Source organism: Tribolium castaneum, chromosome 6 (genome assembly GCF_031307605.1).
Source record: "Tribolium castaneum strain GA2 chromosome 6, icTriCast1.1, whole genome shotgun sequence".
NCBI classification, from domain to species: domain Eukaryota; kingdom Metazoa; phylum Arthropoda; class Insecta; order Coleoptera; family Tenebrionidae; genus Tribolium; species Tribolium castaneum.
This window is the reverse complement of record NC_087399.1, coordinates 9,663,816-9,690,538: the sequence shown is the minus strand read 5'-3', so window position 1 is coordinate 9,690,538 and position 26,723 is coordinate 9,663,816. Positions and strand designations below refer to the sequence as shown.

The 26,723-nt window shown below is 29.6% G+C and overlaps 2 protein-coding genes across 2 annotated transcripts in view; one reads left to right on the top strand and one right to left on the bottom strand.

Moving 5' to 3' along the window:
- The window catches only part of Pym (Partner of Y14 and Mago), a 442,733-nt gene that overhangs the window by 67,055 nt on the left and 348,955 nt on the right, over positions 1–26,723 (bottom strand). The gene's annotated exons all lie outside the window — the stretch shown is intronic.
- The window catches only part of LOC103313800 (uncharacterized), a 64,228-nt gene continuing 53,701 nt past the window's right edge, over positions 16,197–26,723 (top strand). Inside the window, exon 1 of the mRNA XM_008197989.3 lies at positions 16,197–16,657. Coding sequence (XP_008196211.1) covers positions 16,609–16,657 — 49 coding nt within the window. The 5' untranslated portion in view covers positions 16,197–16,608. The remainder of the gene's footprint in view (positions 16,658–26,723) is intronic.

Sequence of the window (26,723 nt, the reverse complement as noted above, 5' to 3'; positions counted from 1 at the left end):
ATTGTTTCCTTAAAAAAAATCTTTCAGTCACTTACTTACCTGTTTGTTGTCTCCGATTTGTATTTGAGTTGTTGAATGTTTCCCACCTAGTTTTTGAGATGTAGGTAACTAATGTTAGCACTTTTTGGATTTTTTCTAAGTACAAAATTGAAACTCGAGCTGATAGCCAAATTTTGACTTCAGTTTTAAAGTCCACACTCCAAAAGTATATGGAATCGACTGTTAATTTTGCACTAACAGAGTAAAAGTAAAAGACAAACAATAATAAAAGAGTAGTTCGTTATTTTCTCCCTAGGAGGAAAATAAAGCAATAAATAACTTACTTTCAATTTTGGAAAGTGTAAAACGATATTTTCAGATGAGGCCCACAAAAATTGTAATTTACCTAGATTTTGTTTCAATTCATTATTATTATTTTTTAAATAATGGGAAAAGAGTAAAGAGAAAAAAAGGTTTTGCCTTTTTGTTTATGTTTCAACAAGAGTGAATCAATTTGGCTGTTATTACATGCTTTTCGGACCTGTTGTGAAATAACTTACGTTCTTAAACTAATTGTACACAAAAAAAGTTTACAATAAATAATAAATAATAAATAATAAATAATAAATAATAAATAATAAATAATAAATAATAAATAATAAATAATAAATAATAAATAATAAATAATAAATAATAAATAATAAATAATAAATAATAAATAATAAACAATAAATAATCAATAATAAATAATAAATAATAAATAAAGAACTTGAACCAATTACAGGGTCAGGTTAATAAGACAAAATTGTTTCTAGTCGACTAGTCTCGTTTACTATTGAACATTATCACGGCAACTGAGCTTTTTTTAAATAATTTCGAAAATAATGAATTGTAAAGTACACATCACTCTGAGCGGCTAAATAATAAACGAACACCGAAAAAATTCTCGTAACAGTTTTTTAGTTATAGTGTTCTACTTCTAATTCGACATTCGGTTGTGACAATGAAAACGTTATGATATCGGTTATAATCAATAAGGAGTACAAATGCAAACTAAGTAAAATTTTTGTTTGTGGAGCGAATCTGATAAATTAAGAAAAAGCAACAAAAATTTAAAAGAAACATCATAAACTTTAAAAGAACAGTTTAAAGTTACTCGAATTTAAGTTAGTTATTTAATTTTTTTCAAATTTATCGGATTAGGTTTTCCTGTAAAGAAACAAGTTTAATTTCGTTTACTCTTATCATTTTACTATTTATTGGTCATATAGCTATTTTTTAGTTGTCACATAAAGAATAGCCAAACTTGATCGAAATAATGACAATCTTGAATTTAGTAATGTTTTTATTATGGAGTGAGGTCTGTCTATTCAGTAACTTTTAAAAGGCTGTTTAAATTTAACACACGTTAAAATTAAGTCTAGAAGACTATAGCAACAACGTTTAACAGTTAACAGCCTCTAAATTGTAACAGATTAGAAAATAGGTTTCAATATCTCGCTAATTAAAAAAGTTTTACTAAATCTAAATTTCTTTAACAAATTGTTATTATTTGGCAAAAAAATCAATCACTCTTTAGTTTATATACAGTTTAGACGTTTAAAATTAGTACGGCTATTTGCAGTATTTTTTATAATAAAATAAAAGAAAGAAATATTTAACAAATCATGCATTTATTATCAAAATTATTTAGTACTTTTAATACGAACAAAGTTAAAATTTTAATAGAGTTGGTTTATATAACATCTGTTAGTTTAATTATTATGATTTCATTAAATTAAAAAATATGTAATGTAATTATTATAATACCAAAAGAGCGTTTATAAACTGAAGTTTTAGCCATAATTTTTTGTAAAAATATTTTTTGTGGTAACATTTTAAGCCTTTTTTTAATATCTTAATCTTAGATTATAAACACTGTTTTAAAATACGCTTCTTATAGCAACGTGTTTTAAATTTATGTTTCCACTATTTTAAAACACGCTTCTCATAGCAACGTGTTTTAAGTTAAAATGTTCCATCAAAAAAAATTTTAATAACACTTATGCGAAAATGCTTAAAGTTGTCGGGTGTCTAGGGTTGTAGGGTGTCTAGGTATGCAACTCGCATACGTTCGTTGCATAACGACAGCCCTCGACTTTAAGCTTGTATTTTCGCACTCGTATTATTAATAACTATAAATTTACACCAGTCCGTTAACTTCTACGGAAAATACTATAGTTTGAACGGTTTTAGAATTAAATTAAATAAAATTATAAGAACAGAAAAAATATAGATAACAATGGAATTTATACAAGATGTTCCACTAAGTTGGTCCATTAAAACCATTTACTGCTAAAATATTTAAATAAATATGCTCAAAATTTATAGATACAAACTCAAACTCCCTAAAAATTTTGGAAGATAAAGCTTCTTTAGGAGTGCAGTTCATTGCATTTCTTCTTTAAGTTCGAAATTTGTACCAAAATTTGGGGCGGTAAGGCGTTTTGGTCATTCTTGTTGCCATAAGGTTGATAAAAATTGTTTTACACAGTATTTCATGACAAAATATAAATTTTCTCAGATGTTTCTTCTAAATCCGATACAAATTTTTGTTTTTTTTTTTCTTTGAAATTAATTCCACAAACACTTTTTATGTTATAGTTTATTTGCTCGTAGTTTTTAGCTCTTATTTTATTAAGAGAATAACATTTCTTGTGTGTAAGTGCCTGTAACGCTTTCTGTCAATAGGAAATATCAATTTTTTTACCTCTAATAAATTTTGCAAAAATGGCTCTTATGCGAATAAATAGCGTATATTAGCTTTTTACAATTAGAAGCATTTTTAAGTGATTTAGAAAAATAGTTGAATAATGTTTTTTTTTTGTTTTTGGAAGTTTAGTAATTGGGATCTTTGTGAGTTAATTGAATTATCTTGGGAGGGGCCTAACCTTGCAAAGTAATACTGAAATAAGTTGAAAATAGGATTCTTGCCACGTTGATATAAGCATGTTGTGTATAATTATATTCCGTAGGTGTAATAATTAACCGAAAGCGTCTAAAACTCGAACGCGGAATGATAAGTGGGATAATGTACGCGCGAGAGCGGAATGCCTGGAATCCATCCCGATAAAAAGCCCCCTGTAAACAACAAAGTATAATAGAGAATGAAAATTAATGAGATTAAACGAAAATCACTAACCTCCTGTCACGTTTCCTGCTCATCTTTACTCAACTTTTCCGAAACATAACGAATTAAATTATCCCGGACTACACCTCAGTTGCACGTCAATTATCCCACAAATGAATTATAGACTCTGCTGCTGGATATTATTTTTCTGGAAGACCTTCTGGAGGCAAACTTTTGTTCGTGCACGTCTCTGCACTACGTGCCGGGGATGTTTTGCACGTACACCCGACAGGGTTAAGTGTATTTTTACGGTCCATTACTGCAATCATTAAATCCGCGTTATATGACCCGGAACATCGTTCTCATCGATGAGTTGCGTAAAGTCCGGGGTGGCTCAGAAAGCGCCCAAAACTACCCCCGAAACCGGCACGTTTAGACTCGAAAAATTCCAACTAATCCGATTACTGAATCCTAGGTGGAGTGGGACAAACAAGCCCAGAAAACGGCGCACACCGAGCCGAATTAACTTACGAAGTTTGGTTAAAAAAAGTAACAACATACTCGAGAAATGCAATGCGATAGGTGTAGATTACAAAGAGCGAAATTTTGCACTTAATATACCTACGTGCGCTAAACTTATTTACATGCAAACAATATGCGTCGAACTCTATTAAATGCAAAATAACATTTACGACAGCTATGCATGATATTTCACAAGTATCATCTTACAACTGCAATATAAAATAATAAAATTTATTTATGGCTGAAACGACGAAGATACTCATAGCCGGTGAGTGCTTGCTTGCATTAACTTCTCGTTTTGAAGGGCAATAGTGCCAAAAATAAATCAACGAAATATTTTGTTCTAATATCTAATTAAAAAAGAATTGAAGGTTTTGCACAATATCACAAATTTTTCAAAAATGTGTCGAAAAGTCAATTAATTATGGCTAAAATTGTATAATTTTTTAAACCGACCAGACAATTATTACTTGTCCGAATATAAAGTTATTTTCCTGGTTTAAAGCGTTTTTTAGTAAAATATAGTACGTTTTTCAACCAGAAACATTAATGTTTGTTATTGTTTTTTTTTGAGTAAATAGTAAAGAATGCAAGCCAAAATAATGTGTTTCAATGTTAAGAATAAAATGACGTCCACTATTTGTAAATTTCTTCGGGTCTGCTCACATTTCAGCTTAAATCTAAAACACTGTATTCTGAATTTCACATGACATTATATTTTTCACAAAGTGTACAAACTTTCAAGAGTTCAAAAAATGAGTTCAAAAATGTGTAATTAATACTTATAATTAAAAAAAATATCAGTCAATTTTGGTAAAGTGTTGCTAAATAGGGACAGAATCCTTAAGTTTATCAGTTTTTTTTGGCATTTTTGAGACTTTAGCACGTTTATATCGTATTTCTCCAAGAATTAAACATTATCTCAAAATTTGTATATCAGATTTCCTCAAGATTTTTTGGAATTTCTTTATGCTTGTTTTATTTTCTAAAATTTTCCAGTGACTATTTTCTGTAATTTTGCAAATTTTTACGTTTTACGTTTGGCATTTTTGTGACTTTAGCACATTTATATTGTATTTTCACAAGAATTAAACCTGATTTCAAAATTTGTATAAATCAAATTTTCTCAAGATTTCTTGGAATTTCTTTATGCTTTTCTTTTATTTCCTACGATTTTTTTCTGATTTTCTCAAAATTTTCACAATTTTTTTAATATGATTTCTAGTGACTATTTGAAGATTTTGAATTTTGTAAATTTTTATGTTTTATCTTTTGTTTTTTTCAAAGTTCTTACAAATATAGCGAGAATTTATTAAACTAGGTAAAAATCGGTGAATTTTTCTGTCATATAAGTGTTTAAGTACGTTTTTGAACTGAAAACTTTTTCGTTTTAATTTTGTTAAATCCGACCACAAGATCACTAAGTTGAGTTGAAGTATCTCTAATTTTGTTTTGTTTATTTATTTTATTTAGTTATTACTTTATTAAGTCTTTCTAGAACTGTTTAGCACCCAGTACAGCTAGTTAGTTACGCAGCGGTTTTTAAATTATGATATTATTTTAGTTTTTTCGAGAGCTTAATAACGTTTTGAGATTAAAACTCAAGTTTTTTTAAGCGATTTCTAACTTTCTTTCAATCGGAAATATCTTAGTTTTTTAGTGAATGATTTTGCTTATTTTTTAAAAAGTTAATTTTAAATCCTTTGAGGTGGTACAGTTGGTCAAAAATACAATGTCGAGTTTTTCGGAGTCCAAAATGCAATTTGCAATTTTAAACTTAGAATGTAATGTAATTCTAGCCTAAAATTGTAACACTGTGCTCTAGAGTGCAGTTTTCATTTCGCGAAACACGACATTATATTTTTGACTGATTGTTTATACAAAAATAATAAAGTAGGTAATATACAATTCTTCAAAAACAAGATGAAAAAAAAATGTAATAATTTTTTATAAAAAAGTAGATAATAGTTATTAATAATACGAGAGCGAAAACACAAGCTTAAAGTTCGATTGTCTTTATGCAACGAGCGTATGCGAGCTACATACCTAGACACCCGAGAAATTTAAGCGTTGCGTATGAGTCTTATAAAATTTTTTGTTGGAACATTTTAATTTAAAACACTTTGCTACGGAGAGCGTGTTTTAAAATAGTAAAAACACGTTGCTCGCCTACTGTTTGTTTTCGAATTTTTAATATACTACTTTAATCTGGGATTAAGAGATTAAAAAGAAGGCATAAAATGTTACCAACAAAAAAATAAAGTGGGCGAACTTTTGACTGAATTATTTTTCGAAATTTCGCAAAATAAGCCAAGAAATCACAAAATTATGTCAAAAATGCTGCAATTTAAGCATATCTTAAAGCTGTTCTTATAATGAAATTCTGTTAAACTGAGCCAAAAAATTACTAAATTGTGGTAACATTAACATTATTTTGCAGTTCTAGAGGGCTTTAGCATGCTTTTCATTTGGTAGCACAGTGTTTCTCAAAATGTAATATTACATATGTTAATTTAGAGAATATAGTTTAATTCATGTTCAATTTTCTCAAATACTTTGTTGTTTTTTACCGCAAAAAATTTTCTTTAGTAGTAAAACTACAGGAATAACACCAACAAACAAAGAAAAATCAGCACTCGAAAAATTTTATTTTTTAACTGCTCTGTGCTCACATTTTAGCCTAAAATTGAAACACTGTATTTAAACTGTGATCTTTAGTTCGAAAACCACAATATAATATTTTTAATTCACTGTGTAATTCTAATAAATGCGTGCTATACCAAAAAAATATAGTGTACAAAAAAAGACTTATATTTTTGCGAAATATTGGTAAATTGTGCCGAAAGTAGCATGATTTTGCATTTCTTGTGCGTTTTAGAAAGTTGTCGGATTGTTATACAAGCAACTGTTTTTAAATTTCTGAAAAATATTAAACCAGTAACTTATGTTAAGATTTTTTGCTTTTTTTGAGTGTTATTTAAAGACATTTGTAAGCAAAAAACACAATTTTGTAAAATTACTCATTTCAGTTGAATATAACATTTTTTTGACTAAAAATTTACGTTTTTTTGCAAAATATTTGGAAATCGTGTGTGATATAATTAGAAGTAAAATTGCGTTGTTATTTTTTTAATTCTGCGTTTTAGTACGCTTTTCTTTATAAAAAACGTTAGTTATTTTGCTTATTTTTGAGGTATGATTTAATGATTATTACTTTGACATATAGGTGTTTTTCGAAGTAAAGTACGCAACCATTACCTACTCCAAAAAACACGACATTTTATTTTTGACTCACTGTACTTACATCCAAAATAACAAAAAAATAAATACATGTTGTCTACAGCTCTCCAACAATAAATCGAAATAAATCATTGTGTGTTGATTAAAAAATGGGCGAAAAATAAATAAACAGGTATTTCGTGTAAACTGTGGACGTCTTCAGGTGAGCGCTATAAGAGCGTCAGTTATGGGCACGAGGCGGGCACCCGGCGTCCCCAAATCTATGCAAATGACGGGCTGAAGTAAATTAAAATTATGCAAAAGATACCAAATGTAAATACGCTATCAGTTTAATGTAGTTACATTCAGCCGCGGGTTGAAAACGTAATGGAGAAGACGAGTAGACTGTGGAAACAGAATACGCAGTTAACTCAGTTCCAGGACACTAACCCAACGACCGAAATGGATGTATAATATCAGAATTATTTACTGCGTAATATTGTATTATTTGTTCGAGTCTCACACAATGATGAAAAAGTCGTGCTGTAATTTTCTCATTGAAATTCTTGTAATAAAGTAATAGAAATTGTTGTGGCGAATAATAAAAAGAGATAGGGTGAAGAGTTTGTAATTTTAAACAAAAATTAAGCACGCTCCACGAGGTTAGGGATAATCATACGATTCGCCAAACGGCTTCATTTCGCAGTCTGCACTTGCCTAAGGCTCTCTCGACATACAAACGATCCGAAATCGAGGCCTAATTTTAATTCGCTAATTATAAGTGCAAGAACATTAACACAAAATTTCGTCTAACTCGGTTACTTGGACAATTTTTGGGAAAAAATTACACTAAACGTAACTCGAGCCAGGCATAAATTCATATTTATCCTGACTTAAATAACTAACTCGCTTTTATTCCAGACATTGTAGACATATCGTTAGAAGCAGCATTACTTCTGTTAAATTCTTGTTTTTTTCTCCGTTTTATACATTTCGTTCACAAATAAGGAAAATATAGCGAAGCCGGCTTGTCAGAGGAAGGACTGTGTAATTAATTTACAATTGTTATGGCATTTTATTTGTGTTTTAAGCCACTGTCCATTTAACTTAATATTTTAATGAAAAGTATTTTAAGAAATGACTAAATAAACTTTGTATGGTATGATTTTATAGGATTTCGTACGTTTTTTTCTTTTTTTCATACTCGAAATTTAAAGTAATTTGAGAATGACCAAAATCATTCAGCCATTCTTAAAAATAAAATTTTCGTAATCGAGTTATTTGGTAAATCGTTGTACAGTGGAACTCGGTTATAATGAACCCGGCTTTTAACGAACGCTCGGCTATAACGAACAAAATTGAAAGTCCAGTTTTAAAGTCTAATATTATGGTAACAAATTGGTTCGGTTTTTTGGAACAAACGAATTTCGCTTACAATCTAGACAAAAAAGCGGTCAACGACTCGGTTATAACGTACACATGCGCACTTATGTTACGTTTTAGGAATATACAGGGTGAGTCATTGATAAGGGCGTGGTCGATTGCACCTACACTATCAGAGATATAGAAATGAATCAAACGGCACTGCAAATGAGAAGTCAAAGTGCACGTTCTAAAATTATTTTGCTCTATACAGGGTGTTTCATTTTTACAGTGCAGCTCTTATTATAGTTTTTTAAATAGCATCCCTTGTATATTTGTACATATTTAAATGTGCATTGTTTAGGCTTTATAAATTGGTTTAGTTTTTGCAATTTGCTTTTACGATTCAGAAGTTAGTTAATTTTTTCTACAATTTTGTGCGTCTGCAGGCACATAATTAAAAAATCGCAGTGCGCTTGGTTTTTAAGATATTGAGTTGGGATTTTGTCTATGTTTAAACAACTGTCGGGGGTATCTTTCGACGGTAAAACTGTTTATTTGGATTTTAGCATTATCATGCTGTGTCACATTCATTTTGTAGACTTTGAAGAACCATAACTTGATTTTTTCAAATAGCACTCTCTGTATTTTATTACTGAGTATTATTTTTCATCTCATTTTACATCTTTTTTACCTCTTTAATTTTTTTCCAAAAGTTGATAGTTTTGGAGATAACTCGTTTTTTTGAAAAATGCACATAAAATTCTTTGGATACCAACGTAGTGTGCCATGTAAAACAATACATTCTGACATAACAACATCAAACTGGCGTTTTTTGTACGTAACGTTTTGATTGTGTTGTGAAAATAATTTTTTTCTGTAAATTGCATACACATCTCATCTAGATATAAATTTTAATTTTGACAAGTAATCATTAAATAAAAAAAAGACGGCATAACAAGATAAAATATGCAAGAAAGAATTAACAAAGTAATTTTTTATAGTGGCGGTCAGCTCGGTTTGCGTGTGCGTCATCAATTTCATTTTTTCATTACCAACACAAAGCTGTAAAAAAATTATCAAAAACAATGCAAATTTAAACAACTAAGGGGTATCTAAGGGTGGTATCCTTGAACATTAATTTACATATGCACTTCGACAACACCATCAAGTGTCACGAATTTGTCAAACTGACATTGACAGTAAATTATAGACGTCATCGCATGGTTGTCGAAAGTGTTATCGGTGTTAATCGCAAGTATTTTCCGTTCGTTTATTGTGTTTTGTGATTTGCGTTTCGTTAGGTTTTTGATTCTGCGTTTATTAGTTCTTGTTTTGTGAATCTGTATTTTTTGTAACAACTCATAATTTTAACACTTCGTAACCTCAAAAAATATTTGATAGTTTGTCACCGCTATGCCCCTGCTATGTAAACGTAGTGACAGAAATGTCAGATGACGCACACGCAAACGGAGCTGAGCGCTACCATATGCCACATTAGAAGCGCTGAATTGTTAAAAAAAATTGACCAATGTATTACTTTATTGTTTAATAATGCCGTCATTTTAAACAGTTTTGTAACTGCAAATAATATGTTATCGCTGTTGATTTGTTATACCTCGTTTTTTTATTCCCTTATTTCTCCATTGTAAATTTCTGTCATTTTGATTTAATTATGTCTTGTCAAAATTTTATTAAAATTTATGTCTGGATGAGATTTCTAGGTATGGATTTTACGCGAAAAATTTATTTTCACAATAAAGTCAAATGTTACGTACTATAAATGCCATTTTGACGTTACTATGTCAAAACGTATTGTTTTTCATAGCACGCTACATTAGTATCTAAGAGATTCTGTGTGCATTTTTCAAAAAAACCGAATTATTTCCTTAACTATTAACTTTTAGAAAAAAACTAGAGAGGTAAAAAAGATAAAAAATGAGACGCTGAATAATAATTAGTAATAAAATACAGGGGGTGCTATTTAAAAAAAAAACAAATTTTAGTTTTTTAAAATTTACCAAAATGAATGTGTCACAGCAAGGCGATCCTACAATGCAAATGTATGGTCTTGTCACCAAAAAATACCTTAGACATTTTTTTCACCTACAGACAAAGTCCCAACTTGATATCTCAAAAACCAAGGGCACTGCGATTTTTTAATAATATGCTTGCAGACGCCTTAAATTTTAGAAAAACATAAATAATTTCTAAACGGTTAAAGTAAATTGCAAAAACTAAACTGATTTGTAAAGCCTAAAAAAGCGCAAATTTAAATATGTACAAATATACAGGGAGTGTCATTAAAAAAAACTATAACAAAGGCTGCACTGTAAAAATAAAACACCTTGTATATGGCAAAATAATTTTAGATCGTACACTTTAACTTTCTATTTAGCCTGTATAGGGTGATTCAAAAGTGACGGACAAACTCTCGTATGGTGATAAAAGACGTTCAGTTAAGCACAACAATGAAGTCAGATTTTTTTAAAGCAACTTAATTCTGACATATTTTTTAATTGGTTTTCTTTAGCAACCGTATCGACTTTTGCTCTTTTGTTTTCTACGATATCGAATTTAATTTATTGTCAAATTTGCTCGGTACTTTTGAATCACTCAGTATTGCAAAAAAATTCCAAAAGTGATACGTACCTCGGAATAGTAAATTTTAAGTAAATAAATATAGAATGTATACCAAATGTAGTAATATATCTTTATATAAAATAGTACATACTTTATTTTCTGTATTAATTTCCAACTTTAGAACATTTTTTTCTTGAAAATTACTCTATAAGGACGACGATTGGTTATAATTCTGAAGTCCGTTGGGTGTTCGTTATAACCGAGTTCCACTGTATTTTTATTGCTATGCCAAATAACTTCTCTTACACGTCCAACTTTATAAATGTTTAGACAACTTTTTAAAATCAATTTTGATGTTGTAAGAAAAATAAATATGAAAGCGTTTTACATTTTATTGAAGCGAAAAAAAAACAGTTTGTCTTTAATTTTATGTTTAATACCTAGTTCTGTTCAAGTATTTAAAAATTGTGTATTTGTTTATGAACATTTAATATGAGTATTTATGTAAAATAAAAAGTGTTTTTTTTTAACCTGTCAAACTGTGTGGATAAAGGTACGTGTGAGATATTCGGGCTAATTAAAAAAGAAAAAAATTGGCGTTAAAACTGTTGTCCCAGTGCGGCCGCTTTTGGGTTAATTGTGTTTCAGATTGGGATCGTATTTAATGCGGTTGGCCACTGTTTAATACAAACAAATAGATTTTTGTAACAAAAGTTAATTTGCCTAATGTGAATTGTGCACTGATTTAATGACATTAAATACCAAATCAACACGTGTCCAATTATGCTATTCTGTTACGTACGTGCAGAAGCTTGACATTTATTTATTGTACCTAACTTAAATCAGTTACTAAAAAAAAGAAAATTTTTGTTTTTGGTTTTTGAAAATTTTTAAACATGGGTGTGTGCACGTGTGTGTTAATTAAATGCGTTCCACTGCGTATATAAAGCAATAATGTATATAAAGCAATAACTAATAATTGCTTTTCACTGTCAACAGTCTGGTTTAATTAGAAATTTAACAGTGGTCCGATTATTAGCAACCCGCACCTTTATTGTAAATTGATAACCAGTATGTTGTGATTAGAGGTTGTACAGGTTTCCCATTAGAAACTCGTTCTAAACTAAGTTTTTAATTAAACACTTGAAACATTAAAAAATACTTTCAAAGAATTACGTCAAAGAATTAATTTGTACTTTGAAAAAAAATATAATTTTAATTTTCTTTTGATTAAGTCAAGTGTGTGATACACTTATTTGACACTGATTTATTTATATTTACTCATCAGGTCATAATTTAAAACTTTAAGGGATAGTTTAACAAAACAACTTCAAATTTTAGTTTCTAATCAACTTTTGCTACTGGATATGTGATAAAAAAATTAGGTGTGTTTTTTAAAGAAAACCTGCCGTTAAAGGAACATTTAGCAACTCTGCTGAAAAAGTATTACGTTGCTTTAAATCTTTATGTGGCAATATAACTTTAGTTAAATTTAAACAAATTTACTCAATATATATACAGAAAATACAAAATACCTGTTGTTGTACGAGTATCTGTTCGAACATGGTTGGCTAAAGTTAAACTTCGTTTTTAAATGCTTCTCATCAGTTTTTGTTTACAAAATATCTTTAACAACGTGAAAAACTATGATACAAATGTAATAATATTCATAACTCAAACTTAAGATTAAGTAATTTCCTGTCTCTACCACAATTTAATTTATCTAGGTCTTAGCGATCGTTTTCTCATAATGCAATCTGCATTTACAATATTTGGCAGAGAAGTTAAAATTCATGATTTCGCAAGTTCAAGTCGACATAGGGCAGCATCAAGTACGTGGTGAGTCTACTGAAAATATTTTTCGGTAAACCTCAAAATATAATAGTCGCACCGAATTCAGTTTTTGCTAATAATCAATAAAATAAAAAATATGGAAATAGTAATTAATCGAAATTTATTACTTTGAGTGTTATTCTAAAACTACGCTGCTTAAATGATGTTTTGGAGCAACAAGTTCTTATAAATTTTTTTGACACAAAAATTAAGTTTATGTAAATTTTTAAGTTTTATTAAATTAATAATTTTTTAGGGTTAGTGACATTGGTTTTACTGATTTTTATAATAAAAAAACATTTAAGCACTGCTTGTTTTTATATGACATAAAAAAATCACAATTTTTGGAGCTATTTAATTAATTCATTAATTAACTATCTTTTCTTATAGGGAATTGTATAAAAAATTTGAAAAAATATGCGGGCGTAAAGAAAAATACAAAGTATTTAAAAGCAAACGCTGAATTTTGTGCGATTATTTGTTTTTAACTTTCATATAGTTAAAATATTTTTTTAGTAGGTTTATCTTTGTATAAGGATATAAGGATAATGATTAAGTATTAAAAATTTATCATCATGAATTTGTTCTTTTTTTACTTGCTGTCTATTTTTCTTTGTTTTTCTTTTTTACATTATACTGGTTTTCATTTACTTTTGTGTAGTTCTGTCATCTCGGCTAAACTTCTTTAAAAAAAAACAGTTTTAGCATGAAAGTGCTCAAAATACAAAATAATTATGAATGAATCAAAAAGTAAGTAAATATAAGGTGTGTATACTTAGTTGTACCTGCCGCATATGATGAAGTTGAAAAAAAGTCATTCTTGAAACTAAAACTGACAAAAAACTTTAAACATGTATCAATTTTGTGCTCACTTTAAATATATTGCTAACTTAAAAATATGTGTTATGCATAAACTTTAATTTATAAACGTTTTTTTTTCAATTTTTGTAGAGAGAAACAACAAACTTATTTTTGCTCAAAACATTGTACTTATGCAGTTTGTTTCTATCAATAGATTCTGTTTTAGAGATAATGTACAGTAATAAGCTTGCATAAGTAAATGTATACAGGCTGTCCCAACGATCAGAGAAAGCTCCATAACTTATTTATTATAAAAGATATTGATTTTTCTTTTTCTTGGGTTTATAGCTGCGTTTCAGATGCATGTTTCTAAAATATTGCGGTATCTATACAGGTTGTTCCGATAACAAAAAACACTAAAGTTATGTTTTTTCAACTGGAACACCCTAAATTTTATTGCATTTTTGGACGTAGCTTTTAATACTGATGATTTTAATCTCAATGTATTGGTCGATTCAACGTAAACACGTTTTATTTATAAATTTCTTACAGAAAAACGGAGAATCGTAGAGAAGTAAGACTGTTACCATTTTAAAGGGAAAAGTTCAAACTTAAATCGGTTCTAATTTTTTAGCGTATTAAATTTAGAAACATAGAAAAATTAAGACGTTTATTAAAAGTTGAATAACTTGAAAAACTTAAATGGAACAACTATTTTTAATTCTTGTTTCTCAAAAATTATTAAATTTTCTATCTAAACACATAAAGCTTAAAATTCCTAAAGTTAATAACTAAAAAGATATTTTACTTTAAAAGTTAACTTCAACAACAATGTACACTATTTATGAGCATTGTTGTTATCAAAGTAAACCATATCATATCCATAACAACTCCTTCACAGACCATTCGTTGGAGTTTATATGGGAATTTAAAAATTTGCCATTAATTAAAATTTTAGTTATTTCACTGTAATAAATGACAAATAATGGCCTAAAAGTAACAAAAAAGTTATTACTAGCAGAAAATTTCACTTTTTGACTAATGAAATAAAAGTTAATAAATTTTTCAATGTTTAATGTTAAATATCATTTGAGTAATCAACAAAAGACACTTAAGTGTTCATGTTTTTAGAAAGATAATTTAAAAGTCTCTTAGATGTAAAAATAAAAAATTGGGTGTTCCATTTAAAATTTTTAAGTTATTCATCTTGCAACAAACCTCTTCATTTTTTTTCTTCTTGATTAAACTAATGAAAACAATACATCCTTAAAGTCTGAATTTTCTTCTTTAAAGTGGTGAAAACTCTACGTTTCTGATATTCTTAGCTTTTATGTATTGATTTTTTAAAAAAGCGTGTTTTGTCGAAAAAATTAAATTATTTCAAAATCAAAGTAAAATCGACCAATAACAATTTTGCCTAAAAACATTTGTGTTAAAAGCTACATCTAAAAATGTAATAAAATATAGGTTGTTCCATTTAAAAAAAACATAAGTTTGTGTTCTAGCTAATTCTAGAAACACCCTGTATTCTTGAAAATAATTTTAAGTGAGTCTGGGGCTTAGTATGTACGGCTTTCGTAAAAAAATAATTTTCTAACATTTAAAGGTCAATAATGGACTTTTCCTGTATGAACCATCCTTGTTAAGTAAACGACAAAAAATTATTATATTCAATGTTTTGTCTTCTTAGATTTATTGCGTTGACCATTCGATTTTAGAAATTTCTAAAAATTGTAATTTAATAGTTGCTGCGGTTAATCTTTTTTATAAGGTGATGCCATTAAAAAATTTTTAGAAAACAATGTGGATTTTAAGGAGGATTTGTTGGAAAAAGATCTCTCGCTGAGTGTTTAAAAGAAAAATATAAGAAGTTTGACATTGATAAAACTGTTGAGGAAACTACATCGTGTAACGAAATTAATAAAGATGTAACATTCTGTTCAATAAAAATCTGTATAGAAAAAGGTAAACGCGTTAGATAGTATTTGTAGGTTGAAATACCGCAGCAACATATTATAGATTGGAATATAAAAACAGAGCCAGTACAGTCGAAGAAAATGGCATAGGTTTTAATAAGGTAGAACCAAAAAATGTAACTGCAGCCGAAGGCGAGTAAGCGTTCGATATAATTTTAATTTGGAGTGAAAAACATGTCTCAGTTTTTAACGTTTTGATTCAGAGAAAATTCTGGTTTTCAGCAATTATTAAAAAAAAATATTTTGACTAAATATTTTGCTGTTATACGAGTTAGTTGGTTGTTTACGTGTTATTGTTTTTTGAATTAATTACGTAATAAACTAAATTCGATTGAGTGAACTTTATCGGTTTTGTAAACAACTCTGGTTATTTGTGGTTCACATAATCGCTCTTATAATGTACTAACATCTCTCTCAAGATAAAAATTTTTAAATGAATTTACAAAATCGTAGTCAAACAAGTCTTATTTTTGAGATTAAGGGTCCGTATCCGTTGGATCCCTTGTGCGTTTTTGGCGAATCGAGCAAACTCCGGTCGTAAACATTTAATGGAAATAATCTCGTACTAGTCGAGTAAATTACCTCGAGCTAATCGGTTCCGGAGCAATTACAATAAACCGTCTCTGCGTAAATTCAAAAGAAATTAAAAGTAGCAGCGTAAAACCCCGGAATCACGGAATCACCTCTCCGGCATTCTGTAATTAACCCTCCAAGTCAGCGATCAGAGTCCGGGTTGGTGTCGCCGGAGCCAGCGACGCTCCGGTCCGTAAACTGAATATAAATACACTCTCAATTTACAAGTGTATTATTGCCGAGAAACCTAGCGGGATAGCCGATCATCATCGCGACACGACGCATCTCGACGCGCAAAGAGCGAGAGACCGGAGTTCAGTATCGCCCGGAACCCGGACCCGACCGGACTCCAGACACTAACACTCCTTGCCTCCACGGACACGCCCACCACATCGCTAACGCACACGCATCTGGAATAAAACGCTTCGAAAGCCGATTAAAAGTCGCAAGCTCGTCGCCAGACTTGCCATTTCCGGGTGTCAACAACATTCTTCCGGGGTTTTTCAACCGAGAGAAAAAAAGTGGGAGTGGCGGTTACCTTTTGCATTAAATATGAACCGCAGCCCGGAGTTTAATAAAGCGATCCGGGCAAAAACGCCGATGTAATAAAATTGTTACTAGTGTTCGAATTAGTTAATCGCAAAGTTCAAGATGTTTGGGACGACCGTTGTTTGCCTGATTGCGGCCCTGCAAATATTAGGTAACACTTTGGAGAGTTGATTTGTTGGTTTTTTCTCAAGCGCGATTTACATGACAATGCGAAAAGTGAAAATGCAATTTTTCTATACACATGGAGGAGCGAACGTTCATCAAAACTTTGCTCGAAACACAATTACGTGACGGAAAATTGGGATGCAACGGGAAGGAACTGCATTTGGAGCGCTTCGGGCTGTGCGAATTTAAGGGCGCAAAATGGCGCTACACAAGACTAATCAATTTTTATTACAAGTCCGATCAATAATTCACAATTTGTCGAAACGATCGGCTCGGAAAATTTTATTATGCGCCCACTAAACACATCTTCGAAATTTTGTGTTGGTGTGCAAACCATTTCTATTGCGACAAATTGAAACACTTTTTTATAACTGCAATAAACTGACATGTACTGGTAAATAAATTTTGAAACATACATTGTGTTTACAATTGTGACCATAATAATTATACTACTACGAGTAACTTATCGGATTTTTTTGACGATTATAAAATCCACCCTTTCTGAGTTAAACGGGAAAACATCAACTAAACCTTTCTATCATGTCTAGATTTTGAGAGTACTTTTGAAAGTATTATCTTGCATAATTGGCAGATGTAGCAAATGTTGGAATGTTGCAGTGAGACAAAAAATCAAATACAAAACACTTAAGTGAAACTATAAGAATTAGGAAATTACAAAAATTGTATAAAAATATTTTTTATAATACGTGTGCTGTTCTTTTTCTATAGAGAAAAACTATACATACTGAACCCAAAGTAACGCACAAAATTTTGAAATGCTACATACTGACGTTGTCTTGAGTAACTGTCCGATTTAGTAAATCTCGAAATTTTCGAGTGAGACAAAATTAATAGTTGTTTATTCGACGATTTTGAGTGTTATTCGGATGCTTTATTTCACAAGTGGATTTTTAAAGGTCGAGTAATAACGATAGGTTTATCATCCACGAGATGAAATAAATGAACCGATTTACAGGAAAACGAGTTGAATACAACATTTTATTCTTCAACTTAGGCTTAAAATTGCTTCAAATTTGTTAAAAATAATCTGACGTTTCGTATTGAAAAATGCCAAACAGTTGTCAAAACTTTCCTTACAGATTAGAAAAACCGTACATTTTGACATTATCAAAGAATAATAGTATATTATTACACGAGCAAGTAAAGAAGGTTTTTATCCACAAAAATGAAGTTTGCTGCACGAGCCGAAGGCGAGTGCATGTAATCATTTGAGTGGATAAAAACCTTTACTTGCGAGTATAATACTATACTTTATCTACGATCAAATAACCAAAAAAAAAAAAAATTTTTAAACCTTTCATAAACACACTCATATTTGTGCCGCGATTTTTGTGGTAGAAGATTTTCTATTGCACTCGTTGCGATATTGCGAATGTCAGGTGGCGTGCAGGTCATTTCATTCTCTTCTTCCAACATTTTAAATAACTTTCTGTCACAAAAAACTGCTTGAACAATCACAGATTTCACTACTAGTTCCGACTAAATAATTAGCTGTTTGTTTTTGTTGTCAGCTGATTTGGCTTGTTTGGTTATATTGCTGCGGTTACGGCACACAATTGCCAACATAAAAGTGGTGGAAAAGATAAAATTCCAATATTTTCAATTTTGATTGGTCCCAATCCCAATGGATAAAAAATTCTGTCAATTTTACCCATGGGTGAAAACCAATCAGAGACTTCTTTTAATTTGTCGATGGATAAAATGAAAATTTACAGTGGAACTTTCACAACAGTAATGGTTATATTATTTGATGATCGTAGATAAAAGTATTTAAAAAAATTAAGTACTTTAAAATTTTAAAAATTAAGCAATTACAAAAGAAGATAATATGAAACAAATTCTACTAAATTTGATAATACAAGTGCTGTTCTTGTTTTGTAGAACCTATTCTAAAAAAACGCTTTACAGACTGAAGTAAAAGTGCCGCACAAAACTCATATTAGTAATTAAAAAAAAATCGATAAGGTCGATTTTATTTTTTTAAATGCCTTATTTTCACATTGTTTTGAATAATTGGCAGATTTAATAAATGATGGAATGTTTCAGTGAGAGATAAATAAAATTATATAAAAAAATTTAAGTACAACTATAAAAATTAAAAAATTACAAAAGAAAACAAACCTACTAATTTTAATAATACGGGTGTTTTTCTTTTTCTGTAAAGCCTAATCTTAATCTTGGAATACACTATACATACTTTTAACCAAAAGTAACGCAGAGAATTTATATCTTTACTTTTGAGCATTTTTCAAAAAAAAAAAATATTTAATTTTTTTAATACTACACTTTGACATTATAGTGACAATTATGATGTGATTTGTTTTTGAGTTTTAACGTCATTCTTAATTTTTAAACGAAAACCTAAATTTTTGTTTATTGTTTTAAATAATACACATCTTTATCTTTCTGGTAATAAAATAAACGAAATTACAAATAAAAAAAAATTAAATAAAACACAAATAAACTACCAATTAAGAATAATGGATTTTTTTATTTTCTAACCTATAATTGATTTTTATTTTTTTTTGCATAATTAGCATGAAAACACTACGGCACCTAAAAACAAAAACATTTGTAAAATCATTTTTTATAAAATAAGGCGAGAACAAAAAGACAAAGGTTTTTATAAAAGATAAAAATGCGTACTAATAAAAAATGGCAGTTGTCATTTAAAAAAATAAAAATTAAGTTATTACTCAAAAACGAATGACCTCAAAAATGTCATGATGTTGTGAAAACGTTGCATTTAAAAAAATTCAATAAACCATCTTGTTCAAGGATTTTTTTAAAAATGTCATCAATATTAATATCATGATATCAATTAATAAACAAAGTTCTCTATTTTGTGCAATACTTTTGGTTCAGTCTGTACATCAATAAATCTACCCTTATTACAACTTTTTTCCAAATATTTATCACAACAGATATATATTTATATTCTTTGGATTGATTCTGAGAAAAAACTTCAAACTTTGGTGGCACTATAGTATTTATCTTATTTCGGAAAAATTTTTTTATTTATTAAACTCATACAGCTGCCTACTGTTTTTTTTGTGATCATAGAAATGCTTTCACTTTTTATTATGTTATAGACCAAATTAGAAATCTCGTATAGCAATTATGTGAAATAGTGCAGAATCCAAAATGTACATACTTTCCCTGCCTTTAACTGCTTGCGTAAAATATTATACAAGCGATTTATTGGTTTACAAAATTAAAAAAAAAATACTGCACAAAAGCGCTCATTAAGTGCTTAATTCCATAATTTGTTAAAAAGTGCTTTATTTTAAAACCGTGTAACTTGACAATGGAGAGAGAATTATCTTTGTTCCGTTTTTGTAATAAACTAAAAAAATATGTTAAAAAGTCATAACGTGTACGTAGGCTCCACAGAAAGCGAACTGTTGTCCTATTAAGAAAAATACTCCATAAAATACATGGTTCAAAATGTGACGTGGTGGAACATTTTGGTATCGATTTTAAGTTGATAATTAGATTGCCATTTGAGTTAGAAAAATCATTGTTATTTATTTATAAAAAATTTTCATTTGAAGTTTTTGAATGAAATAAATTTGTTGTGATTAAAATTTACGATTCTTTCCATACTTTGTTTTTCTTTCTTTGGGCATATCGTAATTAAAGTGAGCTGTCTCTCCTTATTTTCGGTGTTAATCGCATTTGCTCGTTTGCGGTTTCATCAAAGTTCTGAAATTAATTATGTAATATTTTTGAAAGATTTTTTCATACTAAAACTCGATCGCCCAAATTTGTGTAATTCTCTGCTTCAGTGAACTAAGGAAACGTGTTTCGTTTTGGCGAGATTGGATAGTTGATGAGCACATTGTGCGACTAAACCCTACTTAACAACAATTAAGTGAATTCTATGCAGTCATTAAGTTCAAGTATCCTCACTATAACTTAAACTTAACGAATTAGACGAACGTTTTGCTGCATTTTAAAATAAAGTTAATAAAAACTATTACAAACTCACCATTTTTTATGGCCGTGTCTCTCGCGGTGTCTTCTTTAACTTTGGTTATTTTTTAATGTAGTGAACCGAATCCGCGATAAATCATTCTAGTGTGTAAAGTTTTTCCCTCCTTGGATATTTTTCTGTAGCGCGATTAAGCGTGATCGTGAGGGCGTTGTATCCATAGTCGAAGAATTAACGTTGGCACCGCGATAAATCGTCGGACGATTTCAGCAAACAATAGTTTTGATATAATGTCGCGGATAGTAAAAGCCTGAAGCTCCCTTCGCCATAAATAATTCCGATATCAAGATATATGTTGGCACCTATTCATTATTCTGTTCATTACGGACGACAAACAGATTTATTCGGCGACCTTTTGATGGCCACCCAACATTCGTTATTCCAACATCCTGCCATTCGACATGACTACTTTTCACTGCTTTATACAAAAACACCGACGTAATTCACCATTTCGCCAAATAAAACACCGGGAATACATCATCAGGGACCGATTTGGGGTATTTTGACGTCGATAAATTATTTAACGCGTACTTTCGCAGGGGTCAAGGCCGTGATAATCGCCCGTATTAGACAATATCTTTCTCAAACAAACACATAAATTATTAATCGGCTTCGTGAGAACATATTCTTCTCGTTTCAAGGTTAGCAATTCAATATCCAACACGCGACGCGTTTTTAAATCGGATTTTTTCCTTTTTAATAAGATTATCAACGGTTGCTTTTGAAACTTCATTATTGACGACTACAGCTGGCAATGACACGCGATTCGAGCTTATGTCAAGTATATATAAACAAATCAATTCGATAAAAGTCGCTTCCACGGCTTAAATTTATTGAAGTGTATGGAAATTAATGTGTTGGCAGAAATGCGAATATTTTCCTTATGAAAGTGTATTTATTCAACAATAGAAATGGTAATAACGTTTCGTAACAAACACTACTGTTAACCTAGACTTGTTTTTATTTGTTATGGCTGTGTTTGCGTTGTCAAAGGAATGGTCTGGCGTCTTGTTATTTTGCTAAAAAATATTAATTTTGTTGTGGAATAATTACGTTTAAAGTTTAAAATGGTGGAGGCGCCGGGCAAACATATCAAGTTTATGAAAAGCTTCAATAAATTTTAATTTGTTATTAAAAGTTAACAACGCGAATAGACCAATGAAATTGTTTCTACTTGGTCACGTGATTAGCCAATCACGCATTTAATTGCGGTTTACACTAATGAAGCTTCTACAAACCGATTCTAAATATTAGAAGAATAGCTAACAGATATTAAAAATAATGGAGTGTTATACTCAAAAGTAAAAGTTTTTGTAAAATGCAGATTCTGAAAGTAGACACAAAATGATGTCTAGTACAATCGGTCTGAGTTATTTTAAATCGGTACTTTTTTAGTAATAATAGAAAATTCGCGCTGTGACGTAAGCAATGTCTCGACTAATGATTGGTCAGTCTTTCGCTGCATACAATTAGCATTACGACCTACGTTTGGGTTGGTAAACGTCAAATACAAATGTCAAAACCGTGCGTTGTCGATTGTGACTGTGTTGTGTGCTAATATTTTGCAGGAGTTTGTGTTTTGGTAAAATGACTGCTCCTGCAGCACATCTGAAGTCGTATGTAAAACAACAGAGGCAGAACTTAAGAAAAAACGTACGTCTTTCAAGCTATCTTTGTTGGCCCAGTTTTCTATCTCAAGTTCTGTGACTGGCTGATTCAAAAAGGAACATTGCTGCAGGCCAGGAATTTTCACCTTTTCAATTATTTTTCTCCAAAACGGTTGAGCTTTGGTTAAAATAAAAAAATATGGGTAGCCTATTTTGTTGTTGGCTATCCGTATAAAAATTTTCATTTTTTAGTATAACACTCCATTGTTGATTCAAAAATGGTGGAGGCGCCGGGCAAATTAAAGATTATTAATTACTATTACGTATCAAGTACGTAAACTAAAATTTTACTTGATACGTAAGCGAATATTTTAGTAACTTAGAGCATAAGTTTTTTTTGGACGTGGTGCATACAACGTTTTTTTTTGCAAGTGTAAATTTCACTTTTACTAAACAGATGATTGTTTTAAAACCTGCGGTACGTTTTTGCTGTAATTTGTATTACTTTAGCAATCAGTCAACTTATGAACATCATTCATGTTTACAATTTTTCGTAAATTTTGAATTGATGAAAGTGATTTAGACTGTAGATGTAACATAAGCGTGAGCGCTAAAGCATAAGTATTGTGACAATTTCTGTATGAAAGTAAGATATTGAAAAAAAAAATAATTTTTTGTTTACAACGGATTAGTCCGGTAAATTTTTTTCCAGAAATTTAAATTTTTTGTAATATAAATAAATTAATAAAATTAATTAGTAACCTTAATCTTAAGTTACTAGAAAAATACAGAACTGCGTAAACATTATTCTGTAAAGTTTAAAAAATTATCCTTAGCTTCAAAAAATAATTAAATAAATACAAATTTTAAAACCACACGTAATATTTTTTGTTTTAGAATAACAATTATTAGCATTTAACAGTATATTTATCAGGAAACGCTCATTTCTGTGTGGTTTCTGGATAACAATTATTTTAGTTTTGCAAGTTTATATTGCCAAGTACAATGTGTCCAAAAACGGTCGTTCATCAGGTCACCTTTGAAATTTGAACGTAATGTGCCGCTTAGTTTAAATTGTAAATGCCGTTAGAGTGACAAATCGTCAAAATAATGTAAAAGGGCTTCGAATCTGAATTAAGAAAATACACAACAACAAAAACCACGGAAATATAAAACACAAATTACAACAAACCCTACATTTAAAACAATTTTGCCTAAAAATGCAAAAAAATAGTAAAAAGTTAATTCCATGATTTGACAGATATGAGAGTACTGAAACTACAAAAATCATTTGAACAAAGCGGCACATTGAATTTAAATTCCATAGTCGACTTGATGAAATACTATTTTTGAACGCATTGTATAATAAAATGTGTACTGATTATGAGGTTTAGTGATTTATTTTGAAATGTGAGATTTTAGTAATTATAAGGAATAATTTTATATTTTTATTTTTTCTATATTTTTGGAGGATATTAAAATATTTAAAACGTAAAACTCATGTATTATCAGAAAAGATACGATTACTCTGTTATGTGTAGCTAATGTTTTTTTTACAATTTTAACCATTTTGAAATAGCTTTATTGGTTTGTTGTTATGTTTTCTTACATTTTTCATAAATTAACGTGTTGTTTAAATGTTTATTATAGTTTTTGAACGTTCATTTTTTGTTCTAATGTGTTTGTTTTTGTTAATTAAGTAAGTGTTTTAAAAATGAAACTAAATATACATATATATTTTCTGTATTTTTATTTCTTAAAAGTTCTGTACATTTGTTAGATTTATTAGATACACACAAATTATATTATACGGGTACAAGAACTTGTACAATAAAGACTTTATCATTTTTTTTTCAAAATAATTATTTTTTTTATAATCTAAGAGTTGCTTATAATTTGCTATCTAGTAATGATTACCACTGGAGATATAGTAAAGAATATCATTGTATAATATGTACTTCAAAATAACATTGCTTTATAAAAATGGTGTATGCGCCGAGCAAATAATATAAAAATTAACAATACAAAAATAATTGCAAAAATACATTAATGTTGAAAATATTGTAGATATGTAGTTGTTGAATTCCAACAATAGTGTATTGATGTTTTTACTGTTTACAGTAGGTCGTTTTTTTTTGATAATCAATGAGTTGCTTATAAATTGCCCTTTAGTAATGGTTATCATTGGAGATACAGCAAAGAATATCTTTGTATAAGATTTTAAAACAAGAGGGGAGAGTGTTGTATCTTGGGACGCATGTATCTTGAAACATAATGGGTAAAAGGTGTCATCTATGGTTGTAGAGCAAAAATTTTCTAATATATTTTCAAAAGTAGATTTAGTGTTCTATCTCTGTTGCTGCGACGATTCGACGAAGTAAACCTGAGATCGGTAATATTTTGTGTTTTAACTGCAACGATTTTACTTTTATCGACCTACGTCTGTGTGTGTTTAGGATTAGAACAGAAGTTTTGTAAAAATTGAAATATGCAATTTGTTGTTATTTTATTACAAATATCAAAAAACTATATTATCTAATCAAGAAAAAGTTATTAATAAAAATCATTTATGGCAAATATCTTGAGACAGCACCTTTGGACATTTTGTGTAATAGGCATTTTTCACGTTCACTAAGTACCAAAATATTTGATGAATATGAATTTATAAGTGTTTTTATAACAGATCATTCAAAAAATGGCATTGAAAATAAAGTTGTAGAAGAGATTTGCAAAGAAATGTGAGACAATTACCAAACACAACATTTATTAGGAGGCTAAGAACATTGAACGCGCTAATTTTGTTTTCCAGTCGACTTTATATGTTTTAATATGTAGGTTGCCATAAATAGTTTTCTACATTTTGGGCAATCTTATTTATTTATTTTGTTGTCTCAATGTGCATTTTGCGTTGCCTTAAGGTACAAGACCTTGTTGTACCTTGTTGGACTATTTGCAATTAAGAAGTTTTTGCTTTTCTTGAGAATTTAAAGAATTTTGTTGGGGTGACAGGAAAATTGATTTAACTTTTTTTGTGTTTTTCTTTAGGTATGAATAAATAAATACAACATTAATTTTTATCATTCATGGCAAATACCTTGAGACAGCACTTTGGATGTATCTTTGGACATTTTTTGTAATACGCATTTATTCACGTTCACTAAATATCAAAATATTTGATGAAGATAAATTTTTAAGTGCCTTTACAACAATTAATAATAATACTAATAATAATAATAATAATAGTAATAATAATAATAATAATAATAATAATAATAATAATAATAATAATAATAATAATCATAATAATAGGCCTTTATTAAAGAAATTGGGTTAATTTTTTTTAAAGATAAGGAAAAATTTTGTATAAAAAAAATTTCTCAAGGTACAACACTTTTCTTTAGTGTTTAAAAAAATGGTGGATGCGCCGGGAAAATGTTATAAAAATTAACAATACGAAAAGAATTATAAAAATATTTTAATGTATAATATTGTAGATTAGTAGTCAGTTAAATGCCAAAATAGAGTATTGGCACAATGTATTTACTGTTTACAGTAGGTATTTGTATTTTTTGAAAATATTGACACAGACTGCATATATCAATTGAATAGCTGTTAATTTACGCTTTTTAGTTTAGTTTTTTTATTGTATTTAAATACTAGTCGGTAGTTCATATTTTTAATTTAGAGGAAATTTTTTTATAATATTGTTTTTAGCAGAGACATTCGAGTACATTTTTAACAACATGAACGATAACCTATTTTGTAAAGAAAAGTAAATTAAAAAGGTTAAATATCAAATTTAAAAAAAATGACATTTAGCTACCTACTTTGTTGTTTTTTAAAAGTGGATTTCTGTGCTTTTTGCGGACGTTGGTCCGAAATAAAATGTAATTGAAAATAAGGGCAAAAAGCGCCTAAAATATGTAAAATAATTCATTTTGCTATTTGTGCTCGGCATAAACCGGCACGTTATCCTTCATCATCCCTTTTCTCTGTATACGCGAAGTAGCGAATAGAGAAAGCACAAAACGTTGTTTTGCATTTTATTATAACCTCTTTCAGCGCCTGCCTAAACATATTCGGAACAAAGGGGCTATCGTTGCCGTTAATCCGCACGTTCTGGTCCCCGTTAGTCCTCTCTGACAGATTTACCAAAGGGCGTAGGCCAACTCTCGGCCCAATACAAACAAGCCGGAGTTTTTTTCATTCGAAACAAGACATTTTCAACAAATCAAGAATATAATACTGAAATTCTTGGCATCGCTCGATTTAATATCTACAAACAACATGTAGAGGGAACATTCCGCCAAATACCACCGGAACGATGTTTACGGTTGCATTATATAAAAGGCAAAAGGTAAAAACACTCAAATGGCTCGACAAAATTAACCGGAAAATTCGACGCTTTACGCTTCATTTTGCCACACTTC